General features: G+C 33.0%; 2 protein-coding genes across 2 annotated transcripts in view; both read left to right on the top strand.

Annotated features, from left to right (window-relative positions):
* Positions 1–15,042, top strand: part of LOC127706644 (low affinity immunoglobulin epsilon Fc receptor-like) — a 50,267-nt gene extending 35,225 nt beyond the window's left edge. The window contains exons 4-5 of the mRNA XM_052211299.1: positions 12,987–13,212; positions 15,011–15,042. Of these exons, the coding sequence (XP_052067259.1) occupies positions 12,987–13,212; positions 15,011–15,042 (258 nt within the window). The remainder of the gene's footprint in view (positions 1–12,986; positions 13,213–15,010) is intronic.
* Positions 15,043–16,284: 1,242 nt separating this feature from the next.
* Positions 16,285–17,647, top strand: LOC127706513 (macrophage mannose receptor 1-like). The gene has a single exon (XM_052211177.1). The coding sequence runs from the start codon at positions 16,447–16,449 to the stop codon at positions 17,575–17,577; it is 1,131 nt and encodes a 376-aa protein (XP_052067137.1). The 5' UTR covers positions 16,285–16,446; the 3' UTR covers positions 17,578–17,647.
* Positions 17,648–18,889: the final 1,242 nt, after the last annotated feature.

Below are 18,889 nucleotides of genomic sequence, written 5' to 3'. Positions count from 1 at the left end.
GCTCAAACACATCAAAGAAATGGAAAACAAATGTCATATTCCTGACTTGGTACAGGCATTTCCTTATGTAGGAAATGGTGGATTAAACTTGGTTTTACAGCTAGCTATCCCTCTCACTTGTATGACAGTCGCATAGAATTCCATTATATTGACAACAATGTGTGAGCAAAACAAACAGACATAATAGGTAAAGATATCAAAAATGGGGGTACATCATTGTATTATAATCTTAATCACTATACAAATAGATAACAATTTCAAAAAACAAAACAAAACAAAATGGGATATAGACACTCAAATGAAATACAAGAATACAAAATTGACAATAGCACAATAACACAATGGCGGGATGTATAAGTACCAAGCCACGCAAAAAGTAAATAACCAAAAATGGACAAAAACTGTAAAGGTTAAAAATGTACAAGGACAAATCAAAGGAACACTATAACACGTAATCCAGATGATAAACAACGTTAGTACCTAGAATCTTTATATCAAGACCATCATGTATTATTTGTGAGGTTGATACGGAATATTTATCAACAAGAAATTGGTATCTTCCAATGAACCTTTTTTAGAAAAAGGACGAGACGTTCTTTAACTTAACCTTGGCTCATCAACTTTTTACCCAGACACTGCAGACGCAGTATAAAAGAAGTCTGAATTCGATGTTAGAATAGGTAACAGAAGAAAATAGGCAAAATGACAATGATCAGCATAAATTAAAAAAGAACTACTAGCAATAACTGACATGCCAGCTCCAGACCTCAGTTAAACGGATCGAAAAATTATGTCTTCATCATATAAAAAGCAACCACAATCCCTCCCATTTAGGGTTTAGTATGTTTGCCATCATAATTTAGACGAGAAGAACATAACCCGGATCATGCCAACAACTGGTTTTAGAATAAATATGTCCGATGCAAAGACCCTATGAATGAATCAATTTGATTCCAAAAAAATATATAATTTTAATGACTTGACAACAGAATCATAATTATATCCCTTGTGAATAATTCTGTTTAAAAGTTTTGTTAGCGTACGCGTGTGAGATGAATGACGACATTTTTGTGCTTTGTATAAGATATTACCATAAAAGATAGGATGTGAAATTCCTAAACGTATAAGATGTCTGCACGTTTATTTATATTTCTGAATGATGTCCTTGTACCAATGATAAAAGTATGTCAAAGTTTGTACAAGTTTGTGATGTCAAAAATCATGGTGTAATAATTTTCCAGTAATACAGAGGTTTCTGTCGTTAAAATCTATTATGTTGTTACATACACGATCAAATCGAACATGTTAAAATATATCAGCACCATATGAAAGTGCCATGGGAACATCACCATCTTAAAACGGATAATTAACAAAAGAAAACAAAATCATCTCTTTAATCGTAAATTTTAGAATTAAGCTTCCCGTTAGATATATAGATATCAAGATCTAGGAAAGGGTAGTGTTCATTGTTAGTATTAGCTTTATTTAAAATGAGTTCAACAGAATAAGTTTCTTTAGTGTACATACTGAAGTCGTCATTATTTAGAGCCAAAACAGCATTCAAATATCTAAAAGTGTTATTATGATGAATGAAGTTATGGTGTCAAATCAAAGAAATGTGAATTTAATATGTTGTATTATTGGTTAGCTACTTTTGACAAGCTAGTATAGAACTTGAAGATATTACTTATAGTTTCAGATTTTAAGAACTTATTAATGAAAAAACACTATTCTTTCCAAATTACCAATAGTATATTAGGTGTGTTTAAGTAAATCTGATTATATATTAATGAAATAATGAATTAAAAATTTCCTATTTTCTTCTCAGCCTCGTATGTCCATCAAGTAAGTATTTTCTCTTTCGTAATTATGATTGGTTTCCATTGTAGCTATGTAAGATGAAGTCACTATGTTTTGTATGTCCTATATTTAGATAGTTAACATAAAATTTTAATTGTTTTAGTCAACTGTGGCTATTAACAGCATTGGCTGGATGTTTCTCATAATATCAAACAACGTAAAATCTTACCTTTGATTAATGCTGAAATGAGATGCATGATAGCTATGTATATAAGCTTATTCAACAAAGCTGTCAAAAATTTTGCTACACATCCTATAATTATTGGACAGTGATTCCTACATCATTACACTATTAGTTGAAATACAAAGATGTACTATATGGGTAATTCGCGAATTTTTTTAGTCCAGTTACCAAAGACAACAAAGTGCATATTTTTTATGGTAATCATGGTAATGAACAAAAACAGAGGAAATAATTCCACTACCACCGAAAAAAAAATGTCAACATCCTGTGACCAAGAAAAATGTCGTTTTCCTTCCAGGTATTGAGTCTACTTCAAATTGCTTTACAAAATATATTCGGTATTGTCGAACTGGTGAAAGCTGCGGAGTGTATATCTATCTATTTTCTCATGAAGCAAGTAAAATAATTCGTGAACCTTATTATCTATCTTTATTGTCTAGAAGAATTAAATAAGAGTCCATTTAGTATCTTCCGCTTTACTTTCTCATATTGCATTTTGAAATATTATCTTTTGATTTTTTTTTATGTTACGTATACGTATATTAAAGTGCTTTTCGATGTATAATCCATAGAAAAATGAAAAGCACGAACAACATTTGGCTTGAAAATAAGGTTGGTGACTTTTCAATACAATTCCTAAAAACTTCACGATATATACTACATTTCAATAAAACTTAAAATGTTTTTTTAATTTCTTGTATGCACTCTTTAAGGTATTACAGATTGTAACAAGAGGAAAATTAACTTAAAAATGCTTATAAATATATTTAAAGACAAAAATATACCTACTTTAATGCGATTGATATAAGTGATTGTTATGCACGAATACATATATAGATAGAGCTGGGAGGTGCGATGGGGACGCTGAAGTGCGATGGTCACGCTGAAGTACATTGGACGTTCGCTAATGGGCGATGGTCTCTATTACGCATGATGGCTATTAAAATCTAAAGATGTTCAATTATTAGGCCTTTGAGAAGTAGATTAGTGATTAGTAGATAAATCTGCATTCGTTATTGTCTATGTGAGATCATCCTCTTTGATTTTCTGCATGTGAACATAACTTTGCGTTAATAGTTATCTTTACTTGATTCCTCTCATGAGTTCTTCGCTTACCTTAATATTATAAACGGAGAGTCTGTCTGCAGGCCAGTATGTATCTTCAAAATGCCACGCTGCATCGTACGCGTAAAAATAATCCCTTCGTAGATTTCGAAAACAAATCCCTTACAGAAGGTTAATGTTTCCCCTCACCACCAATCACACCCCGTTTCCGGTAGTATTAACAGTGTAGTGTCCAACATATATATATCCCAAATTGAGGTAAATTATATGGCCTTCCAAATACCGTTTCGATTCCTAACATCACTGAAGAGACATTAATTGTCGAAATCCGGATATGGTGTACAAATTTTTGCACCTCATGTTTGCGGTATACCATCTTTTCCGCAAGTTTATTGTTTTCTGTTTGGTATTAAATTAATATAATTAAGATCCATTGTGTTACATTTGTGATTCGTTTATTTGGCAATCGCCATGGCAGTCAGCAGGGTCTAAGAACATCCGTTGTTCGACCTGCTAGTCAAATGCGTTTTGTTAAAATATACTTTTTCACTTTTTTGGTCTTCTGGAAAATGTTGTTTGTGCTGTATTCAGACCCCTTTACAAAGAAATTTGTTTTGCATGCACACGTATAAAAATTGCGGTTTTTATCCAACGCAATCATAGGTTTGAACGTTGTTTTCAATTTATACTTGTTTATATTTTGTCGTTTGGGCTTGTATTATATTTACCTTCGGGTTTATATGATCCGTTCATCCTACTTTGACTCTTCAAAATTCAGGAGTCCATCCCAAATTGAGGTAAATTATATGGCCTTCCAAATACCGTTTCGATTTCTAACATCACTGAAGAGACATTAATTGTCGAAATCCGGATATGGTGTACAAATTTTTGCACCTCATGTTTGCGGTATACCATCTTTTCCGCAAGTTTATTGTTTTCTGTTTGGTATTAAATTAATATAATTAAGATCCATTGTGTTACATCTGTGATTCGTTTATTTGGAAATGTCCATGGCAGTCAGCAGGGTTTAAGAACATCCGTTGTTCGACCTGCTAGTCAAATGCGTTTTGTTAAAATATACTTTTTCACTTTTTTGGTCTTTTGGAAAATGTTGTTTGTGCTGTATTTAGACTCCTCTACAAAGAAATTTGTTTTGCATGCACACGTATAAAAATTGCGGTTTTTAATCCAACGCAATCATAGGTTTGAACGTTGTTTTCAATTTAGACTTGTTTATATTTTTTCGTTTGGGCTTGTATTATATTTGCCTTCGGGTTTATATGATCCGTTCATCCTATTTCGACTCTTCAAAATTCAGGAGTCTATCCCAAATTGAGGTAAATTATATGGCCTTCCAAATACCGTTTCGATTCCTAACATTACTGAAGAGACATTAATTGTCGAAATCCGGATATGGTGTACAAATTGTTGCACCTCATGTTTGCGGTATACCATCTTTTCCGCAAGTTTATTGTTTTCTGTTTGGTATTAAATTAATATAAGTAAGATCCATTGTGTTACATTTGTGATTCGTTTATTTGGCAATCGCCATGGCAGTCAGCAGGGTCTAAGAACATCCGTTGTTCGACCTGCTAGTCAAATGCGTTTTGTTAAAATATACTTTTTCACTTTTTTGGTCTTCTGGAAAATGTTGTTTGTGCTGTATTCAGACCCCTTTACAAAGAAATTTGTTTTGCATGCACACGTATAAAAATTGCGGTTTTTATCCAACGCAATCATAGGTTTGAACGTTGTTTTCAATTTAGACTTGTTTATATTTTTTCGTTTGGGCTTGTATTATATTTGCCTTCGGGTTTATATGATCCGTTCATCCTACTTTGACTCTTCAAAATTCAGGAGTCCATCCCAAATTGAGGTAAATTATATGGCCTTCCAAATACCGTTTCGATTTCTAACATCACTGAAGAGACATTAATTGTCGAAATCCGGATATGGTGTACAAATTTTTGCACCTCATGTTTGCGGTATACCATCTTTTCCGCAAGTTTATTGTTTTCTGTTTGGTATTAAATTAATATAATTAAGATCCATTGTGTTACATCTGTGATTCGTTTATTTGGCAATCGCCATGGCAGTCAGCAGGGTTTAAGAACATTTGTTGTTCGACCTGCTAGTCAAATGCGTTTTGTTAAAATATACTTTTTCATTTTTTATGGTCTTTTGGAAAATGTTGTTTGTGCTGTATTCAGACCCCTTTACAAAGAAATTTGTTTTGCATGCACACGTATAAAAATTGCGGTTTTTATCCAACGCAATCATAGGTTTGAACGTTGTTTTCAATTTAGACTTGTTTATATTTTTTCGTTTGGGCTTGTATTATATTTGCCTTCGGGTTTATATGATCCGTTCATCCTACTTTGACTCTTCAAAATTCAGGAGTCCATCCCAAATTGAGGTAAATTATATGGCCTTCCAAATACCGTTTCGATTTCTAACATCACTGAAGAGACATTAATTGTCGAAATCCGGATATGGTGTACAAATTTTTGCACCTCATGTTTGCGGTATACCATCTTTTCCGCAAGTTTATTGTTTTCTGTTTGGTATTAAATTAATATAATTAAGATCCATTGTGTTACATCTGTGATTCGTTTATTTGGCAATCGCCATGGCAGTCAGCAGGGTTTAAGAACATTTGTTGTTCGACCTGCTAGTCAAATGCGTTTTGTTAAAATATACTTTTTCATTTTTTTTGGTCTTTTGGAAAATGTTGTTTGTGCTGTATTCAGACCCCTTTACAAAGAAATTTGTTTTGCATGCACACGTATAAAAATTGCGGTTTTTATCCAACGCAATCATAGGTTTGAACGTTGTTTTCAATTTAGACTTGTTTATATTTTTTCGTTTGGGCTTGTATTATATTTGCCTTCGGGTTTATATGATCCGTTCATCCTACTTTGACTCTTCAAAATTCAGGAGTCCATCCCAAATTGAGGTAAATTATATGGCCTTCCAAATACCGTTTCGATTTCTAACATCACTGAAGAGACATTAATTGTCGAAATCCGGATATGGTGTACAAATTTTTGCACCTCATGTTTGCGGTATACCATCTTTTCCGCAAGTTTATTGTTTTCTGTTTGGTATTAAATTAATATAATTAAGATCCATTGTGTTACATCTGTGATTCGTTTATTTGGAAATGTCCATGGCAGTCAGCAGGGTTTAAGAACATCCGTTGTTCGACCTGCTAGTCAAATGCGTTTTGTTAAAATATACTTTTTCACTTTTTTGGTCTTTTGGAAAATGTTGTTTGTGCTGTATTTAGACTCCTCTACAAAGAAATTTGTTTTGCATGCACACGTATAAAAATTGCGGTTTTTAATCCAACGCAATCATAGGTTTGAACGTTGTTTTCAATTTAGACTTGTTTATATTTTTTCGTTTGGGCTTGTATTATATTTGCCTTCGGGTTTATATGATCCGTTCATCCTATTTCGACTCTTCAAAATTCAGGAGTCTATCCCAAATTGAGGTAAATTATATGGCCTTCCAAATACCGTTTCGATTCCTAACATTACTGAAGAGACATTAATTGTCGAAATCCGGATATGGTGTACAAATTTTTGCACCTCATGTTTGCGGTATACCATCTTTTCCGCAAGTTTATTGTTTTCTGTTTGGTATTAAATTAATATAATTAAGATCCATTGTGTTACATCTGTGATTCGTTTATTTGGCAATCGCCATGGCAGTCAGCAGGGTTTAAGAACATTTGTTGTTCGACCTGCTAGTCAAATGCGTTTTGTTAAAATATACTTTTTCATTTTTTTTGGTCTTTTGGAAAATGTTGTTTGTGCTGTATTTAGACCCCTCTACAAAGAAATTTGTTTTGCATGCACACGTATAAAAATTGCGGTTTTTATCCAACGCAATCATAGGTTTGAACGTTGTTTTCAATTTAGACTTGTCTATATTTTTTCGTTTGGGCTTGTATTATATTTGCCTTCGGGTTTATATGATCCGTTCATCCTATTTCGACTTTCCAAAATTCAGGAGTCTATCCCAAATTGAGGTAAATTGTATGGCCTTCCAAATACCGTTTCGATTCCTAACATCACTGAAGAGACATCTATATTTTTTCGTTTGGGCTTGTATTATATTTGCCTTCGGGTTTATATGATCCGTTCATCCTATTTTGACTCTTCAAAATTCAGGAGTCCATCCCAAATTGAGGTAAATTATATGGCCTTCCAAATACCGTTTCGATTTCTAACATCACTGAAGAGACATTAATTGTCGAAATCCGGATATGGTGTAGAAATTTTTGCACCTCATGTTTGCGGTATACCATCTTTTCCGCAAGTTTATTGTTTTCTGTTTGGTATTAAATTAATATAATTAAGATCCATTGTGTTACATCTGTGATTCGTTTATTTGGCAATCCCCATGGCAGTCAGCAGGGTTTAAGGACATCCGTTTTTCGACCTGCTAGTCAAATGCGTTTTGTTAAAATATACTTTTTCACTTTTTTGGTCTTTTGGAAAATGTTGTTTTTACTGTATTTAGACCCCTCTAACAAGAAATTTGTTTTGCATGCACACATATAAAAATTGCGGTTTTTATCCAACGCAATCATAGGTTTGAACGTTGTTTTCAATTTAGACTTGTTTATATTTTTTCGTTTGGGCTTGTATTATATTTGCCTTCGGGTTTATATGATCCGTTCATCCTACTTTGACTCTTCAAAATTCAGGAGTCCATCCCAAATTGAGGTAAATTATATGGCCTTCCAAATACCGTTTCGATTTCTAACATCACTGAAGAGACATTAATTGTCGAAATCCGGATATGGTGTAGAAATTTTTGCACCTCATGTTTGCGGTATACCATCTTTTCCGCAAGTTTATTGTTTTCTGTTTGATATTAAATTAATATAATTAAGATCCATTGTGTTACATCTGTGATTCGTTTATTTGGAAATGTCCATGGCAGTCAGCAGGGTTTAAGAACATCCGTTGTTCGACCTGCTAGTCAAATGCGTTTTGTTAAAATATACTTTTTCACTTTTTTGGTCTTTTGGAAAATGTTGTTTGTGCTGTATTTAGACTCCTCTACAAAGAAATTTGTTTTGCATGCACACGTATAAAAATTGCGGTTTTTAATCCAACGCAATCATAGGTTTGAACGTTGTTTTCAATTTAGACTTGTTTATATTTTTTCGTTTGGGCTTGTATTATATTTGCCTTCGGGTTTATATGATCCGTTCATCCTATTTCGACTCTTCAAAATTCAGGAGTCTATCCCAAATTGAGGTAAATTATATGGCCTTCCAAATACCGTTTCGATTCCTAACATTACTGAAGAGACATTAATTGTCGAAATCCGGATATGGTGTACAAATTTTTGCACCTCATGTTTGCGGTATACCATCTTTTCCGCAAGTTTATTGTTTTCTGTTTGGTATTAAATTAATATAATTAAGATCCATTGTGTTACATCTGTGATTCGTTTATTTGGCAATCGCCATGGCAGTCAGCAGGGTTTAAGAACATTTGTTGTTCGACCTGCTAGTCAAATGCGTTTTGTTAAAATATACTTTTTCATTTTTTTTGGTCTTTTGGAAAATGTTGTTTGTGCTGTATTTAGACCCCTCTACAAAGAAATTTGTTTTGCATGCACACGTATAAAAATTGCGGTTTTTATCCAACGCAATCATAGGTTTGAACGTTGTTTTCAATTTAGACTTGTCTATATTTTTTCGTTTGGGCTTGTATTATATTTGCCTTCGGGTTTATATGATCCGTTCATCCTATTTCGACTTTCCAAAATTCAGGAGTCTATCCCAAATTGAGGTAAATTGTATGGCCTTCCAAATACCGTTTCGATTCCTAACATCACTGAAGAGACATCTATATTTTTTCGTTTGGGCTTGTATTATATTTGCCTTCGGGTTTATATGATCCGTTCATCCTATTTTGACTCTTCAAAATTCAGGAGTCCATCCCAAATTGAGGTAAATTATATGGCCTTCCAAATACCGTTTCGATTTCTAACATCACTGAAGAGACATTAATTGTCGAAATCCGGATATGGTGTAGAAATTTTTGCACCTCATGTTTGCGGTATACCATCTTTTCCGCAAGTTTATTGTTTTCTGTTTGGTATTAAATTAATATAATTAAGATCCATTGTGTTACATCTGTGATTCGTTTATTTGGCAATCCCCATGGCAGTCAGCAGGGTTTAAGGACATCCGTTGTTCGACCTGCTAGTCAAATGCGTTTTGTTAAAATATACTTTTTCACTTTTTTGGTCTTTTGGAAAATGTTGTTTGTACTGTATTTAGACCCCTCTAACAAGAAATTTGTTTTGCATGCACACATATAAAAATTGCGGTTTTTATCCAACGCAATCATAGGTTTGAACGTTGTTTTCAATTTAGACTTGTTTATATTTTTTCGTTTGGGCTTGTATTATATTTACCTTCGGGTTTATATGATCAGTTCATCCTATTTTGACTCCTCAAAATGCAAGAGTCTATCCTAAATTGAGGTAAATTGTATGGCTTTCCAAATACCGTTTCGATTCCTAACATCACTGAAGAGACATTAATTGTCGAAATCCGGGTATGGTGTACAAAAACCTTTGCACCTTTTGTTTGCGGTATATCATCTTTTCCGCAAGTTTATTGTTTTCTGTTTAGTATTAAATTTATAATTAAGATCCATTTATTACATCGGTGATCCGTTTATTTGGCAATCGCCAATGGCAGTCAGCAGGGTTTAAGAACATTTGTTGCTCGACCAGTTAGTCAAATGCGTTTTGTTAAAATATACTTTTTCACTTTTTTGGTCTTTTGGAAATTGTTGTTTGTGCTGTATTTAGACCCCTCTAACAAGAAATTTGTTTTGCATGCACACGTATAAAAATTGCGGTTTTTATCCAACTCATAGGTTTGAACGTTGTTTTCAATTTAGACTTGTATATATTTATATATATATAAGTTAGAGATTTGCACAACGATACTTATATAAGATGGTATTATACGAAGATGTTGTTATTTAATCGTGTTGACAAATATTTCGGCTTAACAAATAGCCTTCTTCAGTGTCAATTATTTAACAATAACCAGTATTGTTTAAATAATTGACACTAAAGAAGGCTATTTGTTAAACCGAAATATTTGTCAACACGATTTAATAACAACATCATCGTATAATACCATCTTATATAAGTATCGTTGTGCAAATCTCTAGACTTATATAATTTATTTCCTTATCTGCACAGTATCGTCTATTCTAGACGATCCGGTATATAGTAAATTTGCTGGTTGGTCCTTTTTATAGACTTCTATATATATATATATATATATATATATATACATCACGTTTGTACCGTTTCATTTTTTTTTTTCCAAATCTATACCTCATATATTATAATGTTAAACGTTGTTTTTAAAAGTAGTATTTGCATGTTACACATATATTACATCATATTCTGAATTAAGATTTGACCAGGTTTGTATTTGCAGCCAAACCAAAGATGAATGATATTTACTGAATCAACACAAGAAGCGTGATACCGAAGCAGCCGAGGTGTATATAAACGTTTTCAATAAATGAAAGCACGCTGGTTGATAACCCCGTGTCAGTCCTATCTGATATCACGTGGTCAGTCTGTTATTGGTTATAAACCTCGTTGCTTTCGTTCATTAGGAAGTATATACGATAGGCAAATTAATATATGACTTTTTTAATATCGGTCCAGTTATCATTCCAAGATTGTCCCGTGTCAGTCCGGGGATCTTACTAATTTCCATTTATCAATCAGTATGTATAATATTTTATAAATGTGCATACGGAGAAGCTGTTCTACATTTTGATTCTCTTGTGTATTATCTGTTTTGCACTGTTGTTCAAATATAATATGTTTAATGCATTTGTAATTGGCGATTGTACAGGGTTTTAATCGGAGTATCTCTTATTTGTAGATACATACAATCTAAGACTCTTTCATCTTGTTATAGTATTAAACTATTTGACTTCTCTACACTTTACACAAGTATTCCCCATTCCAAACTAAAAGGCAGATTGAAAGAGTTGGCCCTGCTTTGTTTCATAAAAAATAATGGCCAACGTAGAAACAAGTACCTTGTCTTGGGGAGGGATAAATCACTCTGATTCAAACAAAAAATTCTCTAAAACTGACATTATCAAGATATTCTTGATTTCTTGATTTACAACATATTTGTTATGTTTGGATAACGAATTTTTCAACAAACAATCGGCATTCCCATGTAAACCAACTGTGCTCTTCTTCTTGCCGACTTGTTACTTTATTCATATGAGGAAGAAAGAAAAGAAGTTAGCATTATCCTTTAACTTTCCGCTATAAAGATGATGTTCTCTCACTAAATAAATCAAAATTTGGTGACTATGTTGAACGCATCTATCCCATCGAACTTGAGATAAAGGAAACAACAGATATATTGACTTACATCTAGAAATCGACAAAGAGGGTCGGTTAAAAACAAAACTTTACGACAAGAGAAATGATTTCAGCTTCCCAATTGTGAACTTTACATTTCTATGTGGAAACATTGCAGCAGCGCCTGCATACGAAGTATATATCTCCCAGTGGATACGATATTCCAGGGCTTGTATTTCCTGTCATGATTTCCTTGATAGAGGGTTGCTGCTCACAAGTAAGCTATTAAACCAAGGGTTCCAAGTGGTGAAGTTGAAATCATCCCTTCGTAAATTGTAAAGACGCCATCACGAGTTGATTGACCGTTATGGAATATCCGTTTCACAGATGATGCGGATATGTTCCAAATGTCGTAACTACAATCGCGTCCCCTTTTCCCCCTGAATGTGACCTACTGAATTAGACTTATTACCGGATGTGTACTAACATAAACGACGGTTGCCACATATGAAGCAGGATCTGCTTACCCTTCTGGAGCACCTGAGATCACCCCAGTTTTTGGTGGGGTTCGTGTTGTTCAGTCTTTAGTGTCCTGTGTTGTGTTTTGTGTACTATTGTTTATCTGTTTGTATTTTTCTTTTTGTAGCCATGGCGTTGTAAATATATTTTCGAATTTTGAGTTTGAATGTCCCTTTGGTATCTTTAGCCTCTCTTGTGTAACAACGACGAAAATAAACGCAATTAAGAATAAGTAGAAAAACATTACAAATGTAATATGTGCATGTGTTATAGGTCAGATACACAAATAAAGTATAAGATATACCGGAAATAGAAATGATCTTTTAGTTTAATTGGTGAAGTCTGTGTTTTCCAGACTTGTAATCAGTGTTTTCCACACTAGTCATCAAAAGTACAACATTATCATCCGAAGCGCATTATAAAACATGATTGTAAACATAAAATGTTAATTCATATCCACCTGTGTAACACTTTATAACGAGAAACGGTCATTGTAGACGATAAAGCCTGTATAATGAATAATACAATTGACAACATATATGATACATACGCAGAACCTATTGACGAAATAGGATGTACACATCTTGGAAAAATTTCAGATCATCATCGAAACTATGACGACTTTCAACCAACAAGTTCCAATGAAAACTATTTAACTGTTATTGCTAATAACAAATGTCGAAAAAAATTATGGACAGCGTTCACTACTGTTACTATATTAGCATGTGCATTGGCAGCTGGTCTAACGTACATTGTAATACAATCTCGATACAATATAAAAATGGATTTTCCTTCAAAAGAAGTAAACGAAATTAACGGGAATGAAAGCACAGGTTTTCGGATATCAGAAATTAAGGCAAAAGTAAGCCAAAATATCAGAAATGAAAACACAGGTTTCCGAATATCAGAAATAGGGACAAAATGTCCAAATGACTGGAAACAATTTGATGATTGGTGTTACAAGGAGTTTTCAGAACGGCGAACATGGTTTAAAGCTCGTGACTATTGTCGAAGTATAGGAACTAATCTTGTTAGTGTTCATAATGAAAAGGAAACCAATTTTCTAAACAACAATTTTTCAAAGACGTTTCAATGGATAGGACTCAGCAATTTTGAAAACAATGGGAGGTATATGTGGAGTGACGGCACGAGTTTGGATTATACTTATTGGGGACCATCACAACCGAATAATGGTAATAATAACGAAAACTGTGCACATCTTTTTCTTTCAAAGTCTAGAAAGTGGAATGACAACAGTTGTTTTATGTCGTTTAGATTTATATGCAAAAGACAAATTTATCCAAGATGTGGATCTGGTGCGTGGGTATATTTTAAGAACTCTTGTTATTCAATTAATTCAGTACTTGCTAATTTTGTTGATGCCCGTAATTCTTGTAAGGAAAATAGTGCAGATTTAGTTATCATTCGTTCTAAAGAGGAACACAATTTTATAGTAAGTCAAACTACTAAGCACTCGTCGGGTGCCGATTTTTGGATGGGATTAGAGAGACTTAGGAATCAGACATATAAATGGATAGATGGTAGTAATACGACTTACCTCCCCTGGCTTAAAGAACCCAAAGGAGATAATACTTTTTGTATCAAATCTTCTTTCGCGCTTGGAACATGGTTAGGTGATAATTGCAAAAATACTAATCGTTTTATTTGTGAAAAACAAGTCAGTTGGAATACATAACGTTGACAACCTTATTATACCAGAAAAAAATCAGTAGAACACTGTTGTAGCTATGAAATACCAGGAAACGTTATGTATGTATTTTTTAAAAAAGTAATAAAAGTCAACAATAATTTTCCGTGATGTTTTAGATATTTTCTTTTGTGATGAATTACAGAAGTTCATGTTTAGTGGCCACAATATTTTACAATACGCACTGATCAAAGATCCTGACTTTTTTCTTTCAGTATCAACACTTTGAATGTTTTATAACCATTAGATAAACGTCACTGGAACAATAAGTCACTTAAATTAAATTCAAGGAATAAACAGAACACATACCGTATATTTAGCTACCAATGGATCCTAGATAACGAAAGCTATGATACAATTCAACTAAACATCAAAGATGTGTACAAATATGTATTCATTATACCTGGTGCTAACCCTTCTAGGCACCTGAGTTAACTCCCAGTGTTTGGTGGGGTTCGTGTTGCTCAGTCTTTAGTTTTCTATGTTGTGCTTTGTTTACTGTTGTTTGTCTGTTTGTCTTTTTCTTTTTTATCCATGGAGTTGTCAGTTTATTTTCGAATTGTGAGTTTAAATGTCCCTTTGGTATCTTTCACCTCTTTTTTTTAGATATAAGAAATAAATATCGGTTGCTTTACGTAGAGGTAGGACTGTCAACAATGTGGCAATGGCAAAATACACAAACAAATACTACCCAACCAATAGTCTACAAATATTACACTCAAAAATATAAATACCTTGAGCAAAACAAATGTCCAGTAATGGCCGGGGTTGATTTCCATGAGTCTGATAAATAGTTCATACTCAATAAAATAAATCATGTATAAAACTGACAAAACATTTAAAATCAACCATAATCAATAGAGGCAAATATTATGCAATAAAAAGAGTGTATCTAGAAAATGATCCAGTTCAAAGCATATTACTTGTAAATTTTGTGTTACAGACAACTATAGATAAAAAAGCGTTACTTCATAACACCGTATCAAAAATGTAAATAGTTTTTGATAGATAGCTGAAGGTACTTTTCAATTGTGTTGTTTACTTTACTAAAGCTTCTCAATATTTCATATCGGAAATGTTTAACCAACCATTTTTTTCTGAATATGACAGTTGATTTTTACTCGATCCGTTTAAATGATAACAAATGACTTTTAAGTTTTTATATATATTTCCTCTATTGAAATTGGTCTCATGAATTAAATAGTGTGTATTGAATTTATGCACGAATCGTCTGGATGATTGAGAGCTTGTCATACTATTTACGAGTTGTTTCATTGTTTCAGACAGCATGGTTTCCATTAAATGTCTTTTTTGAATAAGTTGTAATGTTAGTTTCTGTATCATTGATATACAATCGTATATTTCTATCTTTAAGATGTATATGAAAAATGTGTACTGCATTTTGTGACACAGCGATGGTTTCTAATTAACATTATTTTTCTCACCACTATGTCATTCACATATCTGCAAAGAATATTAATTCGAAAAGACATGTCTCATTTATATTTTTCTAAATTAACCATAGACGCAAAAACTAGGAATTATAGGCAACAGTTCCCTACCGGTGTTCAAATTAACATAAACCTACAAAGAAGAAAAATTAAGATACCACACAAAACTGGCGGAATTGCATGAACTCCCAAAAAGGAAATAAACCGGTTGGGTCGACAGGGGTAAGCTTCTCCTGCTATGTATGTTTCATTCGCAATTTGAAACATATATGTTGTTGAATGAGTCAATTTAATATCTTCCGCCTCTATTTCTCATATTCCAATTCCATGAATTCGAAATGTTATCTTTTGATTTCTTTATGTCCCGTATACGTATACTAAAGTGCTTGGCCAGTGTATAATTCATAGAAAAATTAAAAAGATGACAATATGGTTTGTGACTATTTAATACAATTCATGAAAACACAACAAAATAATCTGCATTTCGATACAGCCTTAAACGTTTCGATATTTCTTGTAGATGGTAACAACAGATGAATGTTATTTACTGAATCACCAAGAGAAGGGTAAGATACCAAAGAAACCGAAGTGTGAATGAACGTTTTAAAGAACTTTTCGAAAGCACGCTAGTTGATAACCCCATGTCAGCCCTATCTGATATCACGTGGTCAGTATGATAATGGTTATAAGCCTGGTTGCGTGCGTACATTGGAAATATATGATAAGAAAAATAATACACGATTTTTTCTAATCGACCCGGTTATCTGTCCCGTGTCAGTCTGAAACGCTTAATAATTGCCATTTACTAATCTGCATTTATAATATTGTATAAACGTATATATGGAGAAGCTGTTTTTCATTTCGATCTCTTGTGTCTTATCATTTTTGCTTTGTATACAAATATAATATGTTTAATACATTTGTAATTGGCGATTGTACAGGGTTTATATCAAATTATCTCCAGGTTGTAACAACAATGAAATAACACAATTAAAAATAACTAAAACTGTGTGTGTTTAATGGGTCAGACACGTAAAAAGGTAAAAGATATATTGTCACGGAAATAAAAGTTGTCTTTTGATTTGATTGGTGAAGTCTGTGTTTTCCAGACTTGACATCTGTGTTTTCCTCATTTGTCATAAATAGTGTTATAGTATCATCCGTAGCAAATTATACAACGTGATTTTGCAGATAAGATGTTAATTTATATCCGCTTGTGTAAAATTTTGTAACGAGAAACGGTCATTGTAGACGATAAAGCCTGTATAATGGATAATACAATTGAGAGCATATATGATTCATACGAAGAACCTTTTAACGAGATAGGATATACACATCTTGGAACCATTTCAATTCATCATCAAAACTATGACGACTTACAACCAACAAGTTCAAATGAAAACTATTCATCTGTCATTGCTGATAACAAATGTCGAATAAAATTATGGATTGCGTTCACTACAGTTATTATATTAGCATGTGCATTTGCAGCTGGACTTACGTACATGGTAATACAATCTCGATACAATACAAAAGTTGATATTCCTTCAAAAGAAAGCACAAATAACGGAAAAAAAAGCGAAAATAACGGAAATGAAAGCACAGGTTTTCAGATATCAGAAAGTTGGACAAAATGTCCAAATGACTGGAAGAAATTCGAAGATTGGTGTTATAAAGAGTTTTCAGAAAAGCGAACATGGTTTCAAGCTCGTGATTATTGTCGAAGTATTGGAACTGATCTTGTTAGTGTTCATAATGAAAAGGAAACCAATTTCCTTATCAACAGTTTTACCCGGAAGTTTCTGTGGATAGGACTCAGCAATTTCAAAAACAATGGGAGTTATATGTGGAGTGACGGCACGAGTTTAGATTATACTTATTGGGGACGAACTGAACCGAATGACGTTAATAATAACGAAAACTGTGCACACCTTTTTCTTTCAAAGTCTAAAAAGTGGAATGACAACAGTTGTTTTATGTCGTTTAGATTTATATGCAAAAGACAAATTTATCCAAGATGTGGATCTGGTGTGTGGGTATATTATAAGAATTCTTGTTATTCAATAAATACAGCACTTGCTAATTTTGTTGATGCCCGTAATTCTTGTAAGAAAAATAATGCAGATTTAGTTATCATTCGTTCTAAAGAGGAACACAATTTCATAATAAGTCAAACTACTAAGCACTCGTCTGGTGCCGATTTTTGGATTGGATTACAGAGACTTAGTAATCTGAAATATAAATGGATAGATGGTAGTAATACGAATTACCTCCCTTGGCTTGAAAAACCAAGAGGAGATGATACCTTGTGTATCAAATCTTCTTTCGCGCTTGGAACATGGTTAGGTGATTATTGCAAAAAAACAAATCGTTTTATTTGTGAAAAACAAATAAGTTGAAATACATAACGTTGACAACCTAATTATTCTAGAAAAAATATCAATAGAACGCTGTTCCAGCTATGAAATACCAGTAAACTTTATGTATGTATTTTCAAAAAAGTAAAAAATGTCAATATTGATTTTTCTTGATGTTTTACATATTTTCTTTTGTGATGAATTTAAGAATTTCACGTTAAGTGACCACAATATGATACAATGTACACCAAACAAAGATATCAACACTTTGAATGTTTTATAACCATTATATGGAACAATTAGTCACTATAAAGTAAATTCAAGGAATAAACAAAAATATAAATATCAAGAGCAAAAAAATTATCAAGTGATGGCCGGGGTTGAACTCTATCCGTCTGAAAAGTTCATACTCAATAAAATATATCGTGTATAAAACTGGCAAACAATAAAAATCAACTATAATCAATAGAGATCTGAAATACAGTTCTCTCTTAATTGAACAATATGGAAATAATGGATACATAATACTATAGTAATGTATATTTCATAATTTAGAATATTAACAATTACTAACTAGCTTATATATAAATACAATCTAATGTTTAACGAGGCTGGGATAAGGTACCAATACTTTCTGTCTCTAACTAACAAATGTGAAAAATTTTCCATAAAGTATGATGAAATTTAAAAAAAAAAATCAAAAAAAAATCAAAAAAAAAAAATCAATAGAGATAAAAAAATTATGCAATTAAAACAGTGCATCTAGTAAATAATCTAGTTCAAAGCGTATAACTTATAAATTTAGACCTCCTGTACAGTGCGGTTAGGATAAAGTGTATCTTTCAACGTTATCTGGTTTGTTTTTCCAGATAAGAAAAAATGTTTTGTCCAAGAATTTAAGCTTTAAAATTGAGAATGGAAATGGGGAATGTGTCAAAGAGACAACAACCCGACCACAGAACAGACAACAGCAGAAGGCCACCAACAGGTCTTCAATGCAGACAGAAATTCCCGCACCCGGAGGCGTCCTTCAGCTGGCCCCTAAACAAATATATATACTAGTTCAGTGATAATGAACGCCATACTAAACTCCAAATTGTACACAAGAAACTAAAATTAAAAATAATACAAGACTAACAAAGGCTAGAGGCTCCTGACTTGGGACAGGCGCAAAAATGCGGCGGGGTTAAACATGTTTATGAGATCTCAACCCTCCCCCTATACCTCTAGCCAATGTAGAAAAGTAAACGCATAACAATACGCACATTAAAATTCAGTTCAAGAGAAGTCCGAGTCTGATGTCAGAAGATGTAACCAAAGAAAATAAACAAAATGACAATAATACATAAATAAC

Source organism: Mytilus californianus, unplaced genomic scaffold (genome assembly GCF_021869535.1).
Source record: "Mytilus californianus isolate M0D057914Y unplaced genomic scaffold, xbMytCali1.0.p SCAF_6, whole genome shotgun sequence".
Classification (NCBI taxonomy): Eukaryota; Metazoa; Mollusca; class Bivalvia; order Mytilida; family Mytilidae; genus Mytilus; species Mytilus californianus.
Note: the sequence above shows the minus strand (reverse complement) of the source record. Positions and strands in the feature narration are given on the sequence as shown.

Bases quoted from the DNA above. Each gene is read 5' to 3' on its own strand.
- LOC127706513 (XM_052211177.1), top strand. From the start codon at position 16,447: ATGGATAATACAATTGAGAGCATATATGATTCATACGAAGAACCTTTT.